This window comes from Takifugu rubripes, chromosome 10 (genome assembly GCF_901000725.2).
Source record: "Takifugu rubripes chromosome 10, fTakRub1.2, whole genome shotgun sequence".
Taxonomy (NCBI): Eukaryota; Metazoa; Chordata; class Actinopteri; order Tetraodontiformes; family Tetraodontidae; genus Takifugu; species Takifugu rubripes.
The window spans coordinates 2,960,078-2,979,127 of NC_042294.1; the positions used below are offsets into that span (position 1 = coordinate 2,960,078).

Here is a 19,050-nt window from a genome sequence, read left to right on the forward strand (position 1 = left end):
TATGAGAGACATCTGCTATAGTAAGACTTTGTTCTGAGCATAGAAGAATCCTTAATCATAAATGTAAAAGTGATCACTCACTCCATTGACACCATCACTTCATACAGACAGAAACCCAGGACTGTTCCCAGACGTGACAGTGCTTTTATTGTTCCTATAAAAAGACATGATGAGTGCACGTCCGGCGCGGACATAAAGATGGCCGTGCTGAACGTGCGCTCTCTTTTAAACAAATCTTTTATAATAAACGATTTAATTTTAGACAAAAACCTTGATGGTATTCTCCTTACTGAGACATGGCTTGGCACTGATGCACCTGCTGTTCTCACAGAGGCTTGCCCCCCACATTTTAACTTTTTATTTTCTACAAGGGGGGGTAGGAAAGGAGGTGGAACCGCCTCAATAACAAGGACCGAAATGTCTTCACGCGAGGTCTCTTTTAATACGTTTCCATCATTTGAGCATCATGCGTTTGTTTTTAGCAGCCCTCCGATTTTAAGCATAACAGTTTACAGACCACCCCAATACTCCACCTCTTTTATCAGCCAATTCTCAGAATTTTTATCAATCATTTATGCTAAATACAATAGGATTTTAATAACTGGTGATTTTAATCTACACCTCAACAACGCCTCGGACCCAGTGTCCAGAGAATTTTTAAACCTCCTTCACAGTCTGGATTTTAAACAACATGTCACACGGCCAACCCACAACAGAGGTCGCACCCTGGACCTGGTCATAACCTATGGCCTGTCCGTGGGTGGGTCCTCTGTTGTGGATCTGGCCGTGTCTGACCACTTTTGCGTGTTTTTTAACATCACCAGTTTTAACCAGCGGGGGCCCCCTGTGAGAGCGATGAGGAGACGCTACCTGACTCCTGAAGTGGCTGCAAATTTTATCCAGATTTTACAGAGCACTCCTGCAGAAATTTTACCAGCACCGTGTGATTTTATTGTTGACACTTTTAACAATAAATTAAAGTCAACGCTGGACCCTGTGGCTCCACTTGTCACAAAAACTGTACGAACAAAACGTGCACCACCGTGGAGAAATGAAGAAACTAGAATACTGAAAAGAACCTGCAGGAGTGCTGAGAGGAGGTGGAGGAAATCCAAACTGACCATTCATAAAGAAATATTTTATCAACACCTCAAAACCTACAATAACACAATCAAGCAGGCAAGAACCTCTCATTTCAAAAAACTAATCTCCAACAATAAAAACAACCCCAAATTTCTATTCCACACCATTGAGCTTTTAACCAACGGTAATTTTAACAGGTGTCCCACAACAACGACTGACACCCTCTGCGAGGCCTTTGCAGACCACTTCAGGAGTAAAATCGATAATATTAGATCCAGTCTTTTATCACAGCAAATTTTAATCAACAACACTCCTGGATCATTGCTTCCACCGGAGGAGACACTGGAGAGTTTTGTCCTGGTTGATGCGAGGACACTTGGTCGAGTTTTCTCCCAAGTTAGGCCCACAACCTGCCTTTTAGACCCAATTCCCACACCGTTTTTCAAAACATTTTATGGATTCTTTGAGGAACATCTCTTATATATGGTGAATTGCTCTCTTCAGACGGGTGTCTTCCCCACCTCCTCCGGTGGTGAAACCCCTTCTGAAGAAGAGCAATCTGGACCCCAGCGTTTTAAATAACTATCGGCCAGTATCCAACCTACCATTTTTAAGTAAAATTTTAGAAAAACTTGTTTTTAACCAAGTAAATGATTTTTTAAACTCAAATGATATTTTAGAGAGGCATCAGTCTGGTTTTAGGATGAACCACAGTACAGAGACAGCCCTTTTAAAGATTTTAAACGACATCAGGTGTAACTTAGACAACAAAAAGCTCACGGTGTTGGTTCTACTGGATCTGACTGCCGCTTTTGATACAGTAGACCACCATATTTTATTGAATAGACTGAAGAACCTGGTCAGCCTCTCTGGTACTGTTCTTAACTGGTTCACCTCCTACCTTAGTGATCGAAGCTTCTTTGTAAGTATGGATACATGCTCCTCGAGAATCCATGAGACAAAGTGTGGGGTTCCCCAAGGGTCAATTTTAGGTCCAACCCTTTTTAATCTTTACATGCTTCCTCTTGGGGATGTCATCAGGAGCCACGACATCAGCTTCCACAGCTATGCTGACGATACGCAGCTGTACATCGCCGTGGCTCCTGATGACACAGGGCCAGTTGATGCCCTTTTTAACTGTATTCTAGATATCCAGTCATGGATGGCAGAAAACTTCCTACAGCTCAACCAGGACAAAACAGAAGCCTTAGTTATTGGCCCTGAAGGTCAGAGAGAGAAACTTTTTCCAAAATTGAAGGATTTTAAGCCATCTCAATCTGTAAAAAATCTGGGTGTGATCTTTGACTCTGAGCTTAGTTTTATTCCACACATCAAAAACATAACAAAGGTAGGTTTTTACCACCTGAAGAATATAGCCAAAGTCCGCCCGTTTCTCTCTCAGGCCAGCACGGAGGTGCTGATGCACGCTTTTATCTCCTGTCGTTTAGATTATTGTAATGCCCTGCTCTCTGGTCTTCCAAAAAAGAGCATCACAAACCTACAATTACTACAAAACTCAGCTGCACGAGTGCTGACGAGGACCAGAGGGCGGGAGCACATCACACCGGTTTTAGAATCGCTGCATTGGCTACCCGTGCATTTCAGGATCGATTTTAAGGTTCTTTTATTAGTTTTTAAATGTCTTAATGGTCTTGGCCCGACTTATTTATCTGACCTGCTTTTATTCTATCAACCCTCGCGGACTCTGAGGTCCTCGGGCACTGGCCTTTTAACCATCCCACATGTAAGCACTAAAACGCACGGGGAAGCGGCCTTCAGTTATTATGGTCCCCGACTGTGGAACAGCCTGCCGGAGAACCTCAGGGCCACAGAGACTGTTGAGATTTTTAAAAAGATGCTCAAGACACACCTTTTTAATCAAGCCTTTAATTGATTTTCTGATTATTTTAAATTTATTTTATGTCTTATCCTTATTTTACTTGACACTTTTACTGTTTTACTCCCTCAGTTCTTATTCCCAGTTTTTAGTCTTTACACCTTTTATCCCATTTACTGTTTTAGTCTGTTGTAGTCTTAGTACTGTTTTACTACTCCAACTCTTAGTTCCTCAGCTTTTAGCTTTTATACCTTTTATCCCATTTACTGTTTCAATCCTTCGGTTTTTAGCTCCAGTGTTTCCTCATGGGGGCCTGCCAGGCTGGGAGATGTTTCCGGTCTACCGCTGAGGGTGCTGTCTCATTGTCGACCCTGGACTGGGTGGTTAGGGGGCTCTGTGCTTTGGTGTGGAGCCTCCGGACTGTCCGGGTCGGGGTGGTCTTTGTGGCGGTACCACCTGTGGTCACAGACCGTGACCTCCCTCGGCCTGGTGGGCCTCCAAAGGTGGCGTCTCCTTCGCCTCAGGTCTCGGTGTCCAGCCATGTCTCAGCTTGCCTCAGCTTGTTTATGTGTGTGGGTGTGTGTGTAAGTGTGTTGTATGCATGTGTGTGTCTCTGTCCTTTTCTTAATTCTGTTGTTCTCTTTGCTGTTTTTATCCTTTGTGAGGCACTTTGTGCTACCTAGCGTATGAAAAGTGCCATATAAATAAAGATTGATTTGATTGATTTGATTTGATCAAAGAATGATCTGACAGGAGGGGGTTCTGAGGGAACACTGACACATGTTCTACCTCAACACCATCAGTCAGAACTAGATCTAGGGTGTGGTTGAAGTTATGAGTTGGTTGGTTTATCTGCTGGAGGAAACCAACTGACTCAAGGAATGAGATGAAGCCATTTCATACACTGCAATAACATAATACTGTGACATCCATTCATTCAGTTCATTCATCCATCCATTCATTTATTTACATTTTTATAGTTTATATTTATATTCTATTTTTAATTTATTCTATTTTATTTCTTATTTTATTCTATTTTTATTATCTTTAATAGGTTTAATGGTGTGTAATGGTGGTGGGTAATTTTGTACAGTGATGTACGTTTTTTTGGAGATGCTAATTTCCCTGATGGACACCCCCTAAAGGGATCAATAAAGTACTCTCATCTACAATCTGGCGGTTTACTTTGAGTTTTATTGTTTCGACATCATAGATCCAAACATAGAACATAAACAATGATTATACTGTAAAATAAAATTGATAAAGACAGGATGCTCTAAGGAACAGTACAGGAAGTCATTCCTGCCGTCCGCCATTAAACTCTATAATTCATCCAAACCCACCCAATAACAATAATTGTAATATTTATGTTGTAATTTTATTTCTATTTTATTCTATATTTATGTATATATGCTTATAATGCTTATAATATGTATATACTATATTATGTATATATTATATATACTGTATATTCTTATAATATATGCTGTATATATGCTTATAACTTTCTAATCTTATTTGTTTTTATTTATTCTATTTCTATACTTTGTCGACCTTGGACCCTTTAGGTGAGAGGCGTTCAGGGAAGGTGGATGAATGCGAAACCACCGTGAACATCTCCCGCTCTGTTGCTGCAGACCGCCGCTACATCGCCTGGTTGTCCTTGGTGGCGCTGGCGTACAACTACAACATCTGGTTCTGCACGGTGCGCCTGGCCTTCCCGTACCACAGTCCCGCCGCCAACATGTACTGACAGCAGATTTAAGGCGGCGCCGTTGGTGCGCTTTGTTGGCAGCGATGTCGCGTGCGTTCCTCTGAGACCCTGGACGCTGACCTCGTCTTTGATCTGTCTGTCCTCTGCAGCACGACCCAGCTTTGACCAAAGCGCACTATCGGAAGTCGCCGAGATTCAAGGTCAGAGTTCAAAACACTGGTCAACGTTTGAGCTTCCTTCTGTAGGAACGGACCCAGCACGTGCAGCTTCTTCAGCCTGGAGGGTGATGGGCTTTAAACTGGTCCCCTGCTGGTTCTCCAGCAGTGGTTGAGTAGATGGTTTGTGTAATGTGCTGCCATGTCCAGCAGAGGGCGACACCGGCTCCAAAACTGCAGGTTCAACACTTCTGACGCTGCTTTGGAATAAAAGTCGGCCAAGAGATGAGATGGAGTCGACTTCAGTGTTTTTGTTGATTTCCTCTTTTTGTAACATTTCTTTTCCGTGTGTCTGGAGCTCCGCTCACAGTGGATGGTCCAGCTTTAGTATTAACCATAGTTTCAACCTTACAACTGTTTCATATGTTCCCATTTCATATGCAAATGATTGGAAATGCTTCTGTTTCTGCCCTGAATGTTTGTTTTGTCAGACTGATATTTTCAGCATCCTCCCATTCGACCTTCTCTGTCTGAACTTTGAGTTCTCCTCCATCTACAGACTCAACCGCATCGTCCGGGTAGGCAGCAGCCGCCCCACAGTCACCCGAGACACACGTGGAAATATTCCCCAACGTTCTCCTTGTCTGTTGCAGGTCGAGTCCTTCTTTGAGTTCAGTGATCGGCTGGAGAACGTCATGGCCAAAGCCTACATCTGGAGGTATTCTGAGTCCTCTGGAGGTTAAAATAAAGGCATTTCCAGACATCTGGGCTGTGTTTAACCCGCAGGGTGGCTCGGACTACAGGATACCTGCTCTTCGTGCTTCACCTCAACGCCTGTGCTTATTTCGTGGCCTCGGAGCATCAGGGGATCGCCACCACCACCTGGGTGTACGACGGCAACGGCACAGCGTAGGTTTTCCATCTCCGATGATCATCCGTGGGCATGAGTGTAAAGATTTGAGCTTTAAGGCTCAAAGCCTCTCACATCAGGTGTGTTTGAGGGTGCTGAACCTCTGCCGTGATGTGTGAAAGGCCGTGTTCTTCCACAGGTACCTGCGCTGTTACTACTTTGCCGTGCGCAGTCTGATCAACATCGGGGGTCTCCCAGAGCCCACAACAACCTTTGAGATTACCTTTCAGATGTCCAACTTTTTCATCGGCGTCTTTGTGTTCTCCAGCTTGATCGGGCAGGTTGGTGTCACGTTCCAAATGTTTGAGCCGCGTCTTCACGACGTTTCAAACGTCCCGTTTCCTCTCAGATGAGAGACGTCATAGGAGCGGCCACGGCGGGTCAGACTTACTTCAGGGCCTCCATGGACGGTTGTGTTGCCTACATGAACACCAACAGGATCCCCAAGATGGTCCAGAACAGAGTGAAGACGTGGTACAACTACACTTGGACGGCTCAAGGCATGCTGGGTGAGTCAGGAAGCCTCCAGTGTTTCCATCTCCAGGAATCAGAACACGTGATGACCCAAAGTCTGCTGCGCCCCGATCAGACGAGTCTGAGCTGCTGGATAAGATGCCTCTGGTGATGAGGACCGCCATCGCCGTGGACATCAACCTGGCCACCTTTCAGAAGATCGACCTGTTCAAGGTAGCTCCTCCGGGGCTCCCACACACACCAGCAGTCCCAGTGCAGCTCAGACTCACATACCTGTGGTTTCCATCAGGGCTGTGACCAGCAGATGCTGGTGGACATGTTACTGAGGCTCAAGTCCATCATCTATTTACCAGGAGACTTTGTGGTGAAGAAAGTGAGTCACGTGGTCGATGTTCCTCAACGCCAGCAGAAGCTTTCCCCTCGTTCTACAACACAGGAGTCTCATCTACATGGAGGGTTTGCTTATTTTCCCCTGCAGGGGGACATCGGTAAAGAGATGTACATCATCAAGGGTGGAGCGGTGCAGGTGGTGGGAGGACCTGACAACAGCATCGTCTTCGTCGCTCTGAAGGCGGGCTGCGTCTTTGGAGAAATCAGGTGTGTCCTGAGATGCTTGAAGATTTGGATTCGGTCCAAGTATCACCCACCCGTAGCTAACATCCTGTAGCGTGCACACGTGTCCTCTGGCTCCATCACAGCTTACTGCAGTCTGCCAAAGATGGAGGGAACAGGCGCACAGCTAATGTCAAAGCACACGGCTTTGCTAACCTGTTTGTCCTGGAGAAGAAAGACCTGTTTGACATCCTCATCCATTACCCAGAGTCCCAGAAGGTTCTGGCTCGGAAGGGAAGGTGAGTCGGTTTAAGTGCCAGAACAACCACACCCACTTTCAATGTGTAAATGTGTGTGTGTGTGTGTGTGTGTGTATGTGTAGGAAACTGACCAAGGCCAAGGCTGCACCAGCTAAAACTGATGCAAAGAAAGAGGAAAAGCCCAAAGGTGCATTTTTGTTTGAAACAAAACCTCCAACACCAAAGTTGCTGAAGGTATTTGGACGACTCAAGAAAAACTGAAGGTACTTTGTGTTTTTTCTTTTCTTTGAGGTCGTTTGATGACTAAATATTCAAGCTCTTTCGGCAGGAAACACCATGCCTGTTTTTCTTCTGTTCACAGAAAAGTGCAAAGGAGCAGAACCTACGTCATCTACATCCAACTTTTTAATCACATATCATCTTAAAAACTCTCATCACCAGAGGGGGAAAAGGGACGCTGCAGCGAACTAATGTTTTAGACGCTAGTCGGGACAGAAAGGTCAGAGACTGTAGCCAAATCTGTTGTTCCTGTGTCCGATGGACTGAGAGTCCAACCTGGCAGGACTGACATGCCTGCAGAGAGACGGGGGGGGCAACCTTTACATTTCAGTGTTATTTTATATTGATAACACCCGAGCAGCCTGAAGATTAAGCAGATCTTCCAATAAACGTCACACGTCACATCAAATCATCCATCCAAATCGTGGTCCTGTTGGACCACCAAAGGACAAACACTTTCCATTTAGCACGGACAAAAAAACCCAAATCCTGTTTAGCAATGAAGCTGTGGGGAGAGTTTGAGGAGCGTTTTTGAGGAACACGCTGCCATATTGGGTCCAAGCTGCTGGGGTTTTTGTTGTTTCCAGGTGAATCGGTGGGCAGCGGCGTTACCGCCTGTCTCTGCCCCCCCCCCTCCCCCCTCTCTCCCCGTGGCCGTGGTCACGCCGGGCATCGTTACTGGTCCCATTTTAAACAGGTTCTGTTGGGAACAGGTGTTCTCCAGAACTGTATTTCAGGCTGCTGTGCTGAAGGGCTGTTTTCAGTACCAATAGAGCCAGAGTGTGCCTGCTCCATATGAACCCCCCCAGGCCGTGCTTTCAATATCAATATCAATATCAATCTTTATTTATATGGCACTTTTCATACGCTAGGTAGCACAAAGTGCCTCACAAAGGATAAAAACAGCAAAGAGAACAAGAGAATCAAGAAAAGGACACACACACACACATGCATACAACACACATACACACACACCCACACACATAAACAAGCTGAGGCAAGCTGAGACATGGCTGGGCACCGAGACCCGAGGCGAAGGAGACGCCACCTTTGGAGGCCCACCAGGCTGAGGGAGGTCACGGTCCGTGACCACAGGTGGTACCGCCACAAAGACCACCCCGTCCCGGACAGACCGGAGGCTCCACGCCAAGGCACAGAGCCCCCTAACCACCCAGGCCAGGGTTGACAATGGGACAGCACCCCCAGCGGTAGACCGGAAACATCTCCCAGCCTGGCAGGCCCCCATGAGGAAACACCATGAGGAGACACTGGAGCTAAAAAACTGAAGGACTGAAACAGTAAATGGGATAAAAGGTATAAAAGCTAAAAGCTGAGGAACTAAGAATTGGAGTAGTAAAACAGTACTAAGACTAAAACAGACTAAAACAGTAAATGAGATGAAAGGTGTAAAGACTAAAAACTGAGGGAGTAAAACAGTAAAAGTATCAAGTAAAATAAGGATAAGACATAAAGAAGCATGAAGACATAAAATAAATTGAAAATAATCAGAAAATCAATTAAAGGCCTGATTAAAAAGGTGTGTCTTGAGCCTCTTTTTAAAAATCTCAGCAGTCTCTGCGGCCCTGAGGTTCTCCGGCTGTTCCACAGTCGGGGACCATAATAACTGAAGGCCGCTTCCCCGTGCGTTTTAGAGCTTACATGTGGGATGGTTAAAAGGCCGGTGCCGGAGGACCTCAGAGTCCGCGAGGGTTGATAGAATAAAAGCAGGTCAGATAAATAAGTCGGGCCAAGACCATTAAGACATTTAAAAACTAATAAAAGAACCTTAAAATCGATCCTGAAACGCACGGGTAGCCAATGCAGCGATTCTAAAACCGGTGTGATGTGCTCCCGCCCTCTGGTCCTCGTCAGCACTCGTGCAGCTGAGTTTTGTAATAATTGTAGGTTTGTGATGCTCTTTTTGGGAAGACCAGAGAGCAGGGCATTACAATAATCCAAACGACAAGAGATAAAAGCGTGCATCAGCACCTCGTGCTGGCCTGAGAGAGAAACGGGCGGACTCTGGCTATATTCTTCAGGTGGTAAAAACCTACCTTTGTTATGTTTTTGATGTGTGGAATAAAACTAAGCTCAGAGTCAAAGATCACACCCAGATTTTTTACAGATTGAGATGGCTTAAAATCCTTTAATTTCCTCCTGGCTGAGCCATAATCCTGGCTGAGCCATAATCAGCCATAATCAGCTCTGGATGGACTGGTTCACGCTTGGACTGAGTCAAGATTTGATAGCTTGACTGATTCTTACAGTTTTTGATCAAACCCCCATCTGCTGATTCCAGGAGATCTTTAAAGGATCTCAGAGCTTCAGATTTATGAAGCCTGCTCAGCCCCCGGCAGCGCTGATGAAACCATTTCATTCCTTCAAAAAAGCAGAACATGAAGCTCCAGAAAAGGTTTTTGTATCAAGTTTCCAACAGAACGAGGACAAGTGGGTAAAAGCGCCACTTTAAAGCCTCCAGGCCTCAGAAAACATCCACCTTTAGGATGCCTGACTTTAGAGGATCGTCGGTTCGCTCCGAGCACAAGAACAAACATTTTTAACCTCAGTCCAAGAACATCTGACCTGAAATGATCAAAAACTTTCAGCGTAAAAAGATGGTGGAGAGAAAGCTGCTGGGAGGTTCTCAGAAGAGAAGTGGCATTAAAGCCAGCTGGAAGAGTCCAGCCTGCTTCCTGCTCCTCCAAACAGGCGTCTCCACACCAACACTGAGGAACACGGGCTTCTGTTCTTCCTTCTTCTCTTCTGACTATTGTGTGTTTGATGAATGCAGCATCCACTCACTGCCCCCCCCCCCCCCCCCCCCCCCCCCCATTTACACTGTACCTGGTTTCACAATGGTCGTCAAACTGGTTTCACCAGCTTCACATCAGTCGCTCAGAAAGCTCAGATTTGGAGATAGTTGCCTTTTTCGGATTGTCTCGCCCTGAATTTCAGATGGGAAGAATTTTTTTTCTTTTTCCTTTGGAAGACAAAATGTTGAACATGATCATTTTTGAAGAGATGAAAATACGACACTAGAGGTCAGAAGGTTGGGCGGAAGTTTTCTGGTCTTGTGGAAGGATGAAACCTTTTAACTCTGACAGTTCAAAGCTGAAGAATGAGATGATCCTCCCCAAAGGGATGGCGAGGTCCAGACAATAAACCTGAGTGTTTTTGTGTCCGATTATTAACATGTTCCATGCTTTTCCTTCTGCAACAGTTCATCACACCTGCTCAGTGAAACCTCGGTGTAAAGGAGGTGAAGCCGTGCCTCACTGACTCTACTTTGGTGTTTTAGAAACTAACAGTTATTATATGAATATACAGTGTGCACGTACGCGCAAACGTGTGTATAAACACTTAATACACGCGTGTGCGTGGATGTAGACTTTTTAGTACTTTGGGTTCATATACTTTTTAGTATTTTGCAGATACGTGTCTGTATATAAACCAGATCCTCCTGTAATAAAGAACTAAAGGCTGACTGTTGTCACGTGACCTGTCTCCGTCTGTGTCCGATGATGGAACCTGCCTGGAACATCTGGTCCACAGAAAAAGCAAAACAGTTCACAGAACTGGTCCAGTTCAGACCCAAAAATGACAATAAATAATGAAAATGTGTGACGCAGTAGAAAAATGGACGAACTTTCTATTGGTCATTGACAGTTTCAGCCATCAGAATTAATCAGAAATATTTAAACCAACAAACTACACACAGAACCGCAAAGTTTAGAGCTTAAAGGGAGCGACAGGTGAAGATTTAAAGCTCAACGTAGCTGAAGAAGTTCCAAAAAGGAGAAATATCATGTGGTGCTTTACCGCCACCCGGTGGACACGCGTGGTACTGCAGACAATAGTTAAACGCGCCTCTGCTGCTCCTCCTGGACTCCAGGGCTGCAGAAATATGCTGCTTTTACAAGTCTTTCTAAAATCTGTGACGCATCATAAATCTTTTTTAACTAAGTTTATTTATCTAATTAAGTTGCATTGTAAGTTTTCATTATTTAAGGCATTAAAATAGCAAAATAACTTTTAATCTTGAGCCGTCCCAGAATGCTTTTATAGTAGTGGAATATAAATCAACAGCCATAAAGTTGTTGATCAACAGAGGAGTGTTCGGAACGGTTGGATCAGGACCCGAAAGCAGCAACACGCAGTGGACAATGGTGTCCGAAAAGCGTCTTTATTTTAAAGTGAACAAGAACAGTTTAGTCCGCGTTCACAGAGAGGCGGAGAGACCTCGAGAGAGTCCAAAACAAGTCCGCTCGGAAAACTAATAGTCAAGCCACAGAAGTCAGGGTTTGGCGATGAGGCCGAAAACACTCCGCCGCTGGCAGACGGGAGTTCTGTCCTTAAATCTAACGGGAGATTGAAGAGAGACCGCAGGTGCGTGTGTCTGCGGGGCCACTGTGGCTGATGAGCGGCTCCTCCACGCCCCCTGCAGGTAGACACCAGCAACAACGGTCCCAGAAACTGGGAACCCAACAAACGAGTTTTTAAAAGTATTCCTTTCAGACTAAGCAGGAAGACTGAAGACCGACAAGGTGAGTGGAAACGAAGAGCATTATTGAAAAGAATTGACAGTTGTGTTTGGAGATAAAATCAAGATTTGATTCAACTAGACTTCATATTTAGTTTTAGCACAAAACATCATTATACATTATAAATGAATAGGTCTTATTTAACTTTCTTATAGTCTGGCTTTAGTTATAGTTGAATAGTCTTTTTAAGTGAAGTTTAGTTTATTTTTCTGCTCTTTGCTACTGATCCTTAAAGAACTTTAAACCCTCCCAGAACCCTTTAATGGTAGTAATATATACGCCATAAAGCTGTTGATTAGGTTTTAAAAGTGAAAGTATTCTGTTCAGACGAAGCAGGAAGAGCGACATTTTTGTGACAGGTGAAAAGCTCTTAGAGTTATTAGAGTTGTTCAACAGTCCAGGTTACAGCTGGATATTTTGGTATTATTTAAGACAATTAACTTTATTAATTAAATTAATAAATAAATCCACACAGGATCACAGGACACCAACAGGATTTTTGGTTAATATTGCACGTTTTCTCACAGTGGTTTATTGTTCTATGTTGTGGAACCACTGTGAAAGAAATGCAGGAGTGGGTGTCATTTCTTTCATCTATTTTAAACAGAGCAGTGATCTTTGAGGACTTGGATTATAGAAATAATTGAAGAGGGGAACAAATGAGGGAAGTTAAAAAGTCCTGACTAGTATGTTTATGTAGCACCAAATAATTTATTGGCTGAGCTGAAGACAGTCCTTTCACCATGTTGGCCTGTGGAAAACCAGTGTTGTCGGCCCGATGGACCAGCGTCCCCGTCGTTGCTGGACCACCGTTGGCCACCAGTTGGGTTTTTGGGATCAATGTCGGGGCGTTTCCTGTATCCGGTTCTCCTCACGGATCCATGACTACAACATGTTGCTGCAAGTGCAGAGACGTTTGCTCTGGAAAGAACTTTAGAGCACATTCAGTGCTGCAGGATGAGGGGCTGGAAAAGGTGCCAGTTCTTTTCTCACTGCAGGGAACAGTTAAAAAAAGCAGCTTAAACTCTGAAAACATGAAAATTATACAGAGACATCATTGATTTATTGATTCAGTTGTTATCCAGAATGTATTAGAAATGTTCCTGTTTGATAAAAATGCAGTGAATTGGGATTATTTAACTACAACCTCTACAGATTATTTACCTTCATCACAGTCTCATCACTATTTCTGATGTTTCCTCAGGATGGACGAGGACAGAGCAGAGTCCACAGTGCCCAGCTGTGTGTCCCTGAAGAGTGACCAGTCTAAAGGCCGCCCTTTAAACTTCAGTATTGGACCTCAAGCCTCACCTTTAAAGTAAGGTTTTCTGAACCACATAACTCTGCCTTAGAACATTTCACAACCATACAAAACATCATTTTGTAGGTATTAGCCTCCACTATCGTGAAAAATGAAATTAATGAAACGGTGCACCAACATGTCAGGCGTTCGCTCCCATTAACTCCCATGTTAATTTTAGTGTGGTAAATCTTTTAAAACTGAAAATTGCTTCTGTTTTTAACTGGTCATTTCTCCTACATGGGTTAACATCATCTCACAAAAATTCCTAGGCATATATTTTAAAGTTTCCCAACAATATCCATCATTGCAGAGTGCTACAGCTCTCCATTTAGATACGGATGGGTAAGACATGGCAGGTCTGTGTAGCTTGTTCTGCCACACTGTTCCACCACGTCATGAAAATTCATTAAAAAGTCTATTTTTAAGGCTCCTGGTTCTAATAAACCATAGACAACAATATCAGTCATTTCTAAATGGTTGAAATAAGCTTTTGAATACGTGTGACCTCTGTGCTATTTAATGATCAGTTTCAGAGACCAGACTACTGTATTTGGAGCATAAATGTAGAACTTTTGTTCTATTCTATGAGTTTATATTCCTGATTTGGCACTTTTATTTTTAACATAAATTCACAATGAAGAAAAGCCACTAAACACTTAGGTCAAATACACTTTTCTCCAACTAAACGAGCTTGTTAGAACGTAAATAATTTTATATTTTTTGCTCAGTGTTCATTCAATCTTCAACTGTCAGAGCAAACTGAAAGTAGAAGTGAACGCAGCCTTTCTTAGGCGTTGCTAACGCCCAGTAGACATGTATAACCACTATTCCCATTTTTGACAGGTATCATAAACGGTCTGCTTCCATTGGAGATTCCTCCTGTCCCGAGGGTGAAAAGAAACGTAGAACTGAACTGCAGACCGCCAACCTGAACAACAGCGTCTCACGTAATCTCGTACATTTGTATTTATAAGATACTTTTGGGTCGGAATAAAGGAACAACTTGTGTATTTACAATGTGCAAGAGAAGATCCAGAGAGCACTTGTTTGGTTCCACTGGAACCAAACCCTCTGAAGACCTTCCTAAATGCTTAGACAGTATTTAGTCATTTAGTTCTGGAAAGTGTTAAAGAGTTGAAGGCAGGTGACCTTTACAGGACAATGGGTCTGCTGAGTATGATGTGTTTGGAGAAGGTTTGATGTGTTTTCCTAAATATCATCCAGCTTTTACCAGCTGTTTAGTCCAAGCAAACTCTTGGAAGACATGGAAATGGTTGTTATAGACTAAATTAGATTGAAACCCAATGAAATAAAAGAATAGGTGTACATAAGAAGACATAACATTTAAAACTGACAGTAAGATGGGTCATTACCCGACTGTTGCTTCTATCATTCAATCATGACAGAATATTTTCCAGTTGAGGACATCTGTGTTACTGCTGTAGATGACAATTGTAAAAGGATTTAAAAGATTGTTTGTTTTAGAGGGTGGTGAACTGCAGGAGGTGATAGAAGGTCATAAGATGAGTCTGAAGAGAAGATGTGAACATGTGACTGAAGGAACTCATGAAGCAGGAAGTGGAACCCTGCTGAACAAGATCTACACTGAGCTCTACATCACTGAGGGACAAAGTGAGGAGGTGGACACACAACATGAGGTGAGACAGCTTGAGAGAACCTCCAAGAAGAACATCCAGGACACTCCAATCAAGTGCCAGGACATCTTCAAAGTCTTATCTGAGCAACAGAGACACATCAGAGTGGTTCTGACCAACGGTGTCGCCGGCGTTGGAAAAACCTTCTCAGTGCAGAAGTTCAGTCTGGACTGGGCAGAAGGTTTGGAGAACCAAGACATCAGTCTGGTGCTTCCGCTCTCATGCAGGGAGCTGAACTTGATCAGAGATGAGCAGCACAGTCTTCTCTCACTGCTTCATGTTTTCCATCCAACATTACAGAAGATCAGAGCAGAAGATCTGACTGTCTGGAAACTTCTGTTCATCTTTGATGGCCTGGATGAAAGCAGATTTTCACTGCGTTTCAACAAGCATCGGGTCATCTCTGATGTCACACAAGTATCATCAGTTGACGTGCTCCTGGTGAACCTCATCCAGGGGAACCTGCTTCCCTCAGCTCTCATCTGGATCACCTCCAGACCTGCAGCAGCCCATCAGATTCCTCCCTCGTGTGTTGACAGGATCACAGAAGTACGAGGCTTCACTGACTCCCAGAAGGAGGAGTACTTCAGGAGGAGGTTCAGTGATGAAGATCTGTCCAGGAGAATCATCTCACACATCAAGGCCTCCAGGAGCCTCCACATCATGTGTCTGATCCCAGTTTTCTGCTGGATCACTGCTACAGTTCTGGAGGACATGATGACCAGAGACCAGAGAGGAGAGCTGCCCAAAATCCTGACTGACCTCTACTCACACTTCCTGAGGGTTCAGATAAAGAGGAAGAAGCAGAAGTATGGAGGAAAGCAGAGACCAGAGGAACTGACTAAGGCTGATAAAAAACTCCTTCTGAAGATGGGTCGGCTGGCGTTTGAACATCTGGAGAAAGGAAACATCATGTTCTACTCAGAAGACCTGGAGCAATGTGGACTGGACGTCTCTGAGGTGTCGGTGTACTCAGGAGTTTGTACAGAGATCTTCAAAAGAGAGAGTGTGATCTTCCAGAAATCAGTCTACTGCTTTGTTCATCTGAGCATTCAGGAGTTTCTGGCTGCCGTCTACATGTTCCACCGTTACACCAGGAAAGACACAGTGGTTATAAATAAGTTCCTGAAATATTCTAAACCAAACCGCTTTTCCGGGTTTACATTGTTGTTTGCAAAAAACAATCCAGCCACATTTCTTGATGACTTCCTCATAAGAGCACTAATTAAATCTCTTGAAAGTGAAAATGGCCACCTGGACTTGTTTGTTCGCTTCCTTCATGGTCTCTCTCTGGAGTCCAATCAGAGGATCTTGGGTGGACTGTTGGATCAGACGGAGAACCATCCAGAAACCATCCAGAAGGTCCTCAACAACCTGAAGGAGGTGAACAGTGATGGAATCTCCCCAGACAGAAGCATCAACATCTTCCACTGTCTGATGGAGATGAAGGATCAGTCAGTCCATCAGGAGATCCAAGAGTTCCTGAAGTCAGAGAAGAAATCAGAGAGGAAACTGTCAGAGATCCACTGTTCAGCTCTGGCCTACCTGCTGCAGATGTCAGAGGAGGTTCTGGATGAGCTGAACCTGCAGCAGTACAACACCTCAGAGGAGGGACGACGTCGCCTGATTCCAGCTGTGAGGAACTGCAGGAAGGCCGAGTAAGTAAAGGTTTTTGGGGCCGGACATCGGCGTTTAAATCAAGCGAGTGGATCATGTCAGGTAGCAATACCCCCTCCAGTGGTCATTCCTTCAATTCTTTATTTCCATTGCAGCGTCCATAAATTTTAAAAAAACAAACAATTAATCCAGAAATGTTCAACACTGGCTGGATATAAGTTCAAAGTTCAATCCAGACAAATCAACATAAGGCAGGAATAATAGGAGCCACAAGTTAACTGACTATCATGAAATTACTGTCATGTCATTAAATAACTTTTGTTTGTTTGTATACATCGTATTCAAAGGACAGAAAAACACATTTTAACTAATGACACGTGACTATTTTGCTTCATTTGTTAACGTAAAAACAGCCGGCCTCGTTGGTTTAAATGGGTGGTTTAGGTCTTTGTGGCGGTTCCGTTTGGAGCCTTTATGTGACCCACAAAGTTGTTTGACCCTTTCCACACCCGTTAGGTGGCAACCTCATCACTAGCAACAAAAGGTGCAGTGAAAATGATTTGAAGGGAAACAGGCAGATATAACAGAAGCTGAGGGCAATCGATGCAACCAGAGACTCTGATGTCATCGATCGGATCGCTGAATTAAGACTTGACGCACGATCGTACAAATTGGATGAAATGCAAAATATCCAAAGATTCGATAGACAGATAAAAAGATGCAAACCATTTGCTATCATCATTTTAAATATTGAGTAATTATGAGCTGTTCTAAAATAAGACAAATGTTAAGAATAATTCAGTTGCATTTCAGATCTGATGGTCGTTCAAACTGTTGCTCTACGGTGTTGAATTTAGCTTTTCCAGGAAATGAGCTACATTTGTGTTGAGGTAGATTCTCAGATAAGTTGATTAGAAATCCCAAAGTTTGACTCACTATTTTTGTTTCATACACAACAGACTGTCTGGTAGTTTCCTTTCAAAGAGTCATTGGGAAGTTGTGGCCTCAGCAATGACGTCAAACCCTTCTCATCTACGGGAGCTGAGCTTAAGCAGGAACCAAAGCCTGACAGATGCCGGAGTAAAGTTACTGTCTTCTGCAATGATGCATCCAAACTGCAGACTGGAGACGCTCAGGTCAGGAGGCCTCTGTTGGTCTTTTCTAAATTTCTTTACATTTTCTGCTTTTCTCTTCATTTTCATATTTAGAAATGTGTTTTTATTTGCCCCATTTATTGGTTTTCCAGGCTGAGCAGCTGCAGTTTATCAGAGATCAGCTGTGACTCTCTGGCCTCAGCGCTGAGGTCCAATCCCTCCCATCTGAGGGTTCTGGAGCTGAGCTACATCAGTCTAGAGGATTCAGGAGTGAAGCAGCTCTGTGGTTTTCTGCAGGATCCTCTCTGTAGGCTGGAGACTCTCAGGTCAGCTCTGAGTCTGTTTTGACCACAAACATTGTGTTTCATCTGTGGATTTCTAATTCACCTGTAGACGTCCAAGCTCATGATATAGTTGGTTGGAAATCAAACATTTAATATGGATCATCCAATGTTTTCCAACCTTCTCCCTCATTCTCTTGGGTGGGTCTGTATCACTTCTGCCTATAATTTATTTGTTTCACTTTCCTGTTTAGTTTGATTGACTGCAGTTTATCAAAGACCGGCTGTCACTCTCTGGCCTCGGCGTTGAGGTCCAATCCCTCCCATCTGAGGGTTCTGGACCTGAGCTACAACAGTCTAGAGGATTCTGGGATGGAGCAGCTCTGTGGTTTTCTCCAGGATCCTCTCTGTGAGCTGGAGACTCTCAGGTCAGCTTTCTTTTATCTTCGACATAACAACTAAACAATGAAAGGCTTCAAGATAAACTCCATTGACTTTTGGAGAAGAGAAGTGTAGTATGAATTTAAATGAGCCATTGAAAGTCAATTTTATAGATACTTTTTAACTGTGTTGTTGCTGTAATATCCCAGTTTATCAGTGGGGGGCCAGAGCTCTCCTGACTCCTGATTAAATAATGAAATAAAATGAAATAATGATTTTGAGCAAGTGTAATATGACTTTTCCTCCAATAAGAGATCATTTCTTGCCATGATTCCTTATCCAGACTGAGTTACTGCAGGTTATCAGAGATCAGCTGTGACTCTCTGGCCTCAGCGCTGAGGTCCAATCCCTCCCATCTGAGGGTTCTGGAGCTGAGTGGGAACCAGCTGAAGGATCCAGGAGTGAAGCTGCTCTGTGGTTTTCTCCAGGATCCTCTCTGTAAGCTGGAGATGCTCAGGTCAGTCAGAGATGATCCAGTACTTTCCCAGGTGTAACTAGTTAGACAATAAATGTTTACATGTTTGATCTTTGCTATAAACGTAGTGTTACAGTTCTCAGAAAAAAGACCACACAGGACAGATTTGCAGTATTAAATTGGTTGTGGAAATCTGTCCCATGTGAGGATGGTCATCAATGACTAGAAAGGAAGTATCAGTTGTAGATTTGTCTTGTTTTATTTTAGGCTGGCCACAAAACCGCCCAAACATTCAGACCAATCAAAAATGGTTCTTCCTGTCTTTTAAAGATCAGAAGGAAAACTAGAAAACCCCAAAAGAAAGCTGCTGCAGTGTGCCATGCCCCTTCTCCACTGAGAAAAGCCATCCCAAAAAAGAGAAAAGCCCAAGTGTGAAGTG

General features: G+C 43.8%; 1 protein-coding gene across 1 annotated transcript; it reads left to right on the forward strand.

Moving 5' to 3' along the window:
* Window positions 1–274: 274 nt before the first annotated feature.
* LOC115251337 (cyclic nucleotide-gated cation channel beta-3-like) lies at window positions 275–7,515 on the forward strand. The gene is made up of 14 exons (XM_029843146.1): window positions 275–299; window positions 4,558–4,666; window positions 4,777–4,834; window positions 5,281–5,367; window positions 5,443–5,507; window positions 5,576–5,698; window positions 5,839–5,980; window positions 6,049–6,208; window positions 6,289–6,386; window positions 6,463–6,546; window positions 6,652–6,770; window positions 6,872–7,024; window positions 7,108–7,248; window positions 7,347–7,515. The coding sequence occupies exons 1-13, from the start codon at window positions 275–277 to the stop codon at window positions 7,244–7,246; spliced, it is 1,362 nt and encodes a 453-aa protein (XP_029699006.1). The 3' UTR covers window positions 7,247–7,248; window positions 7,347–7,515.
* The last annotated feature ends 11,535 nt before the right edge of the window (window positions 7,516–19,050 follow it).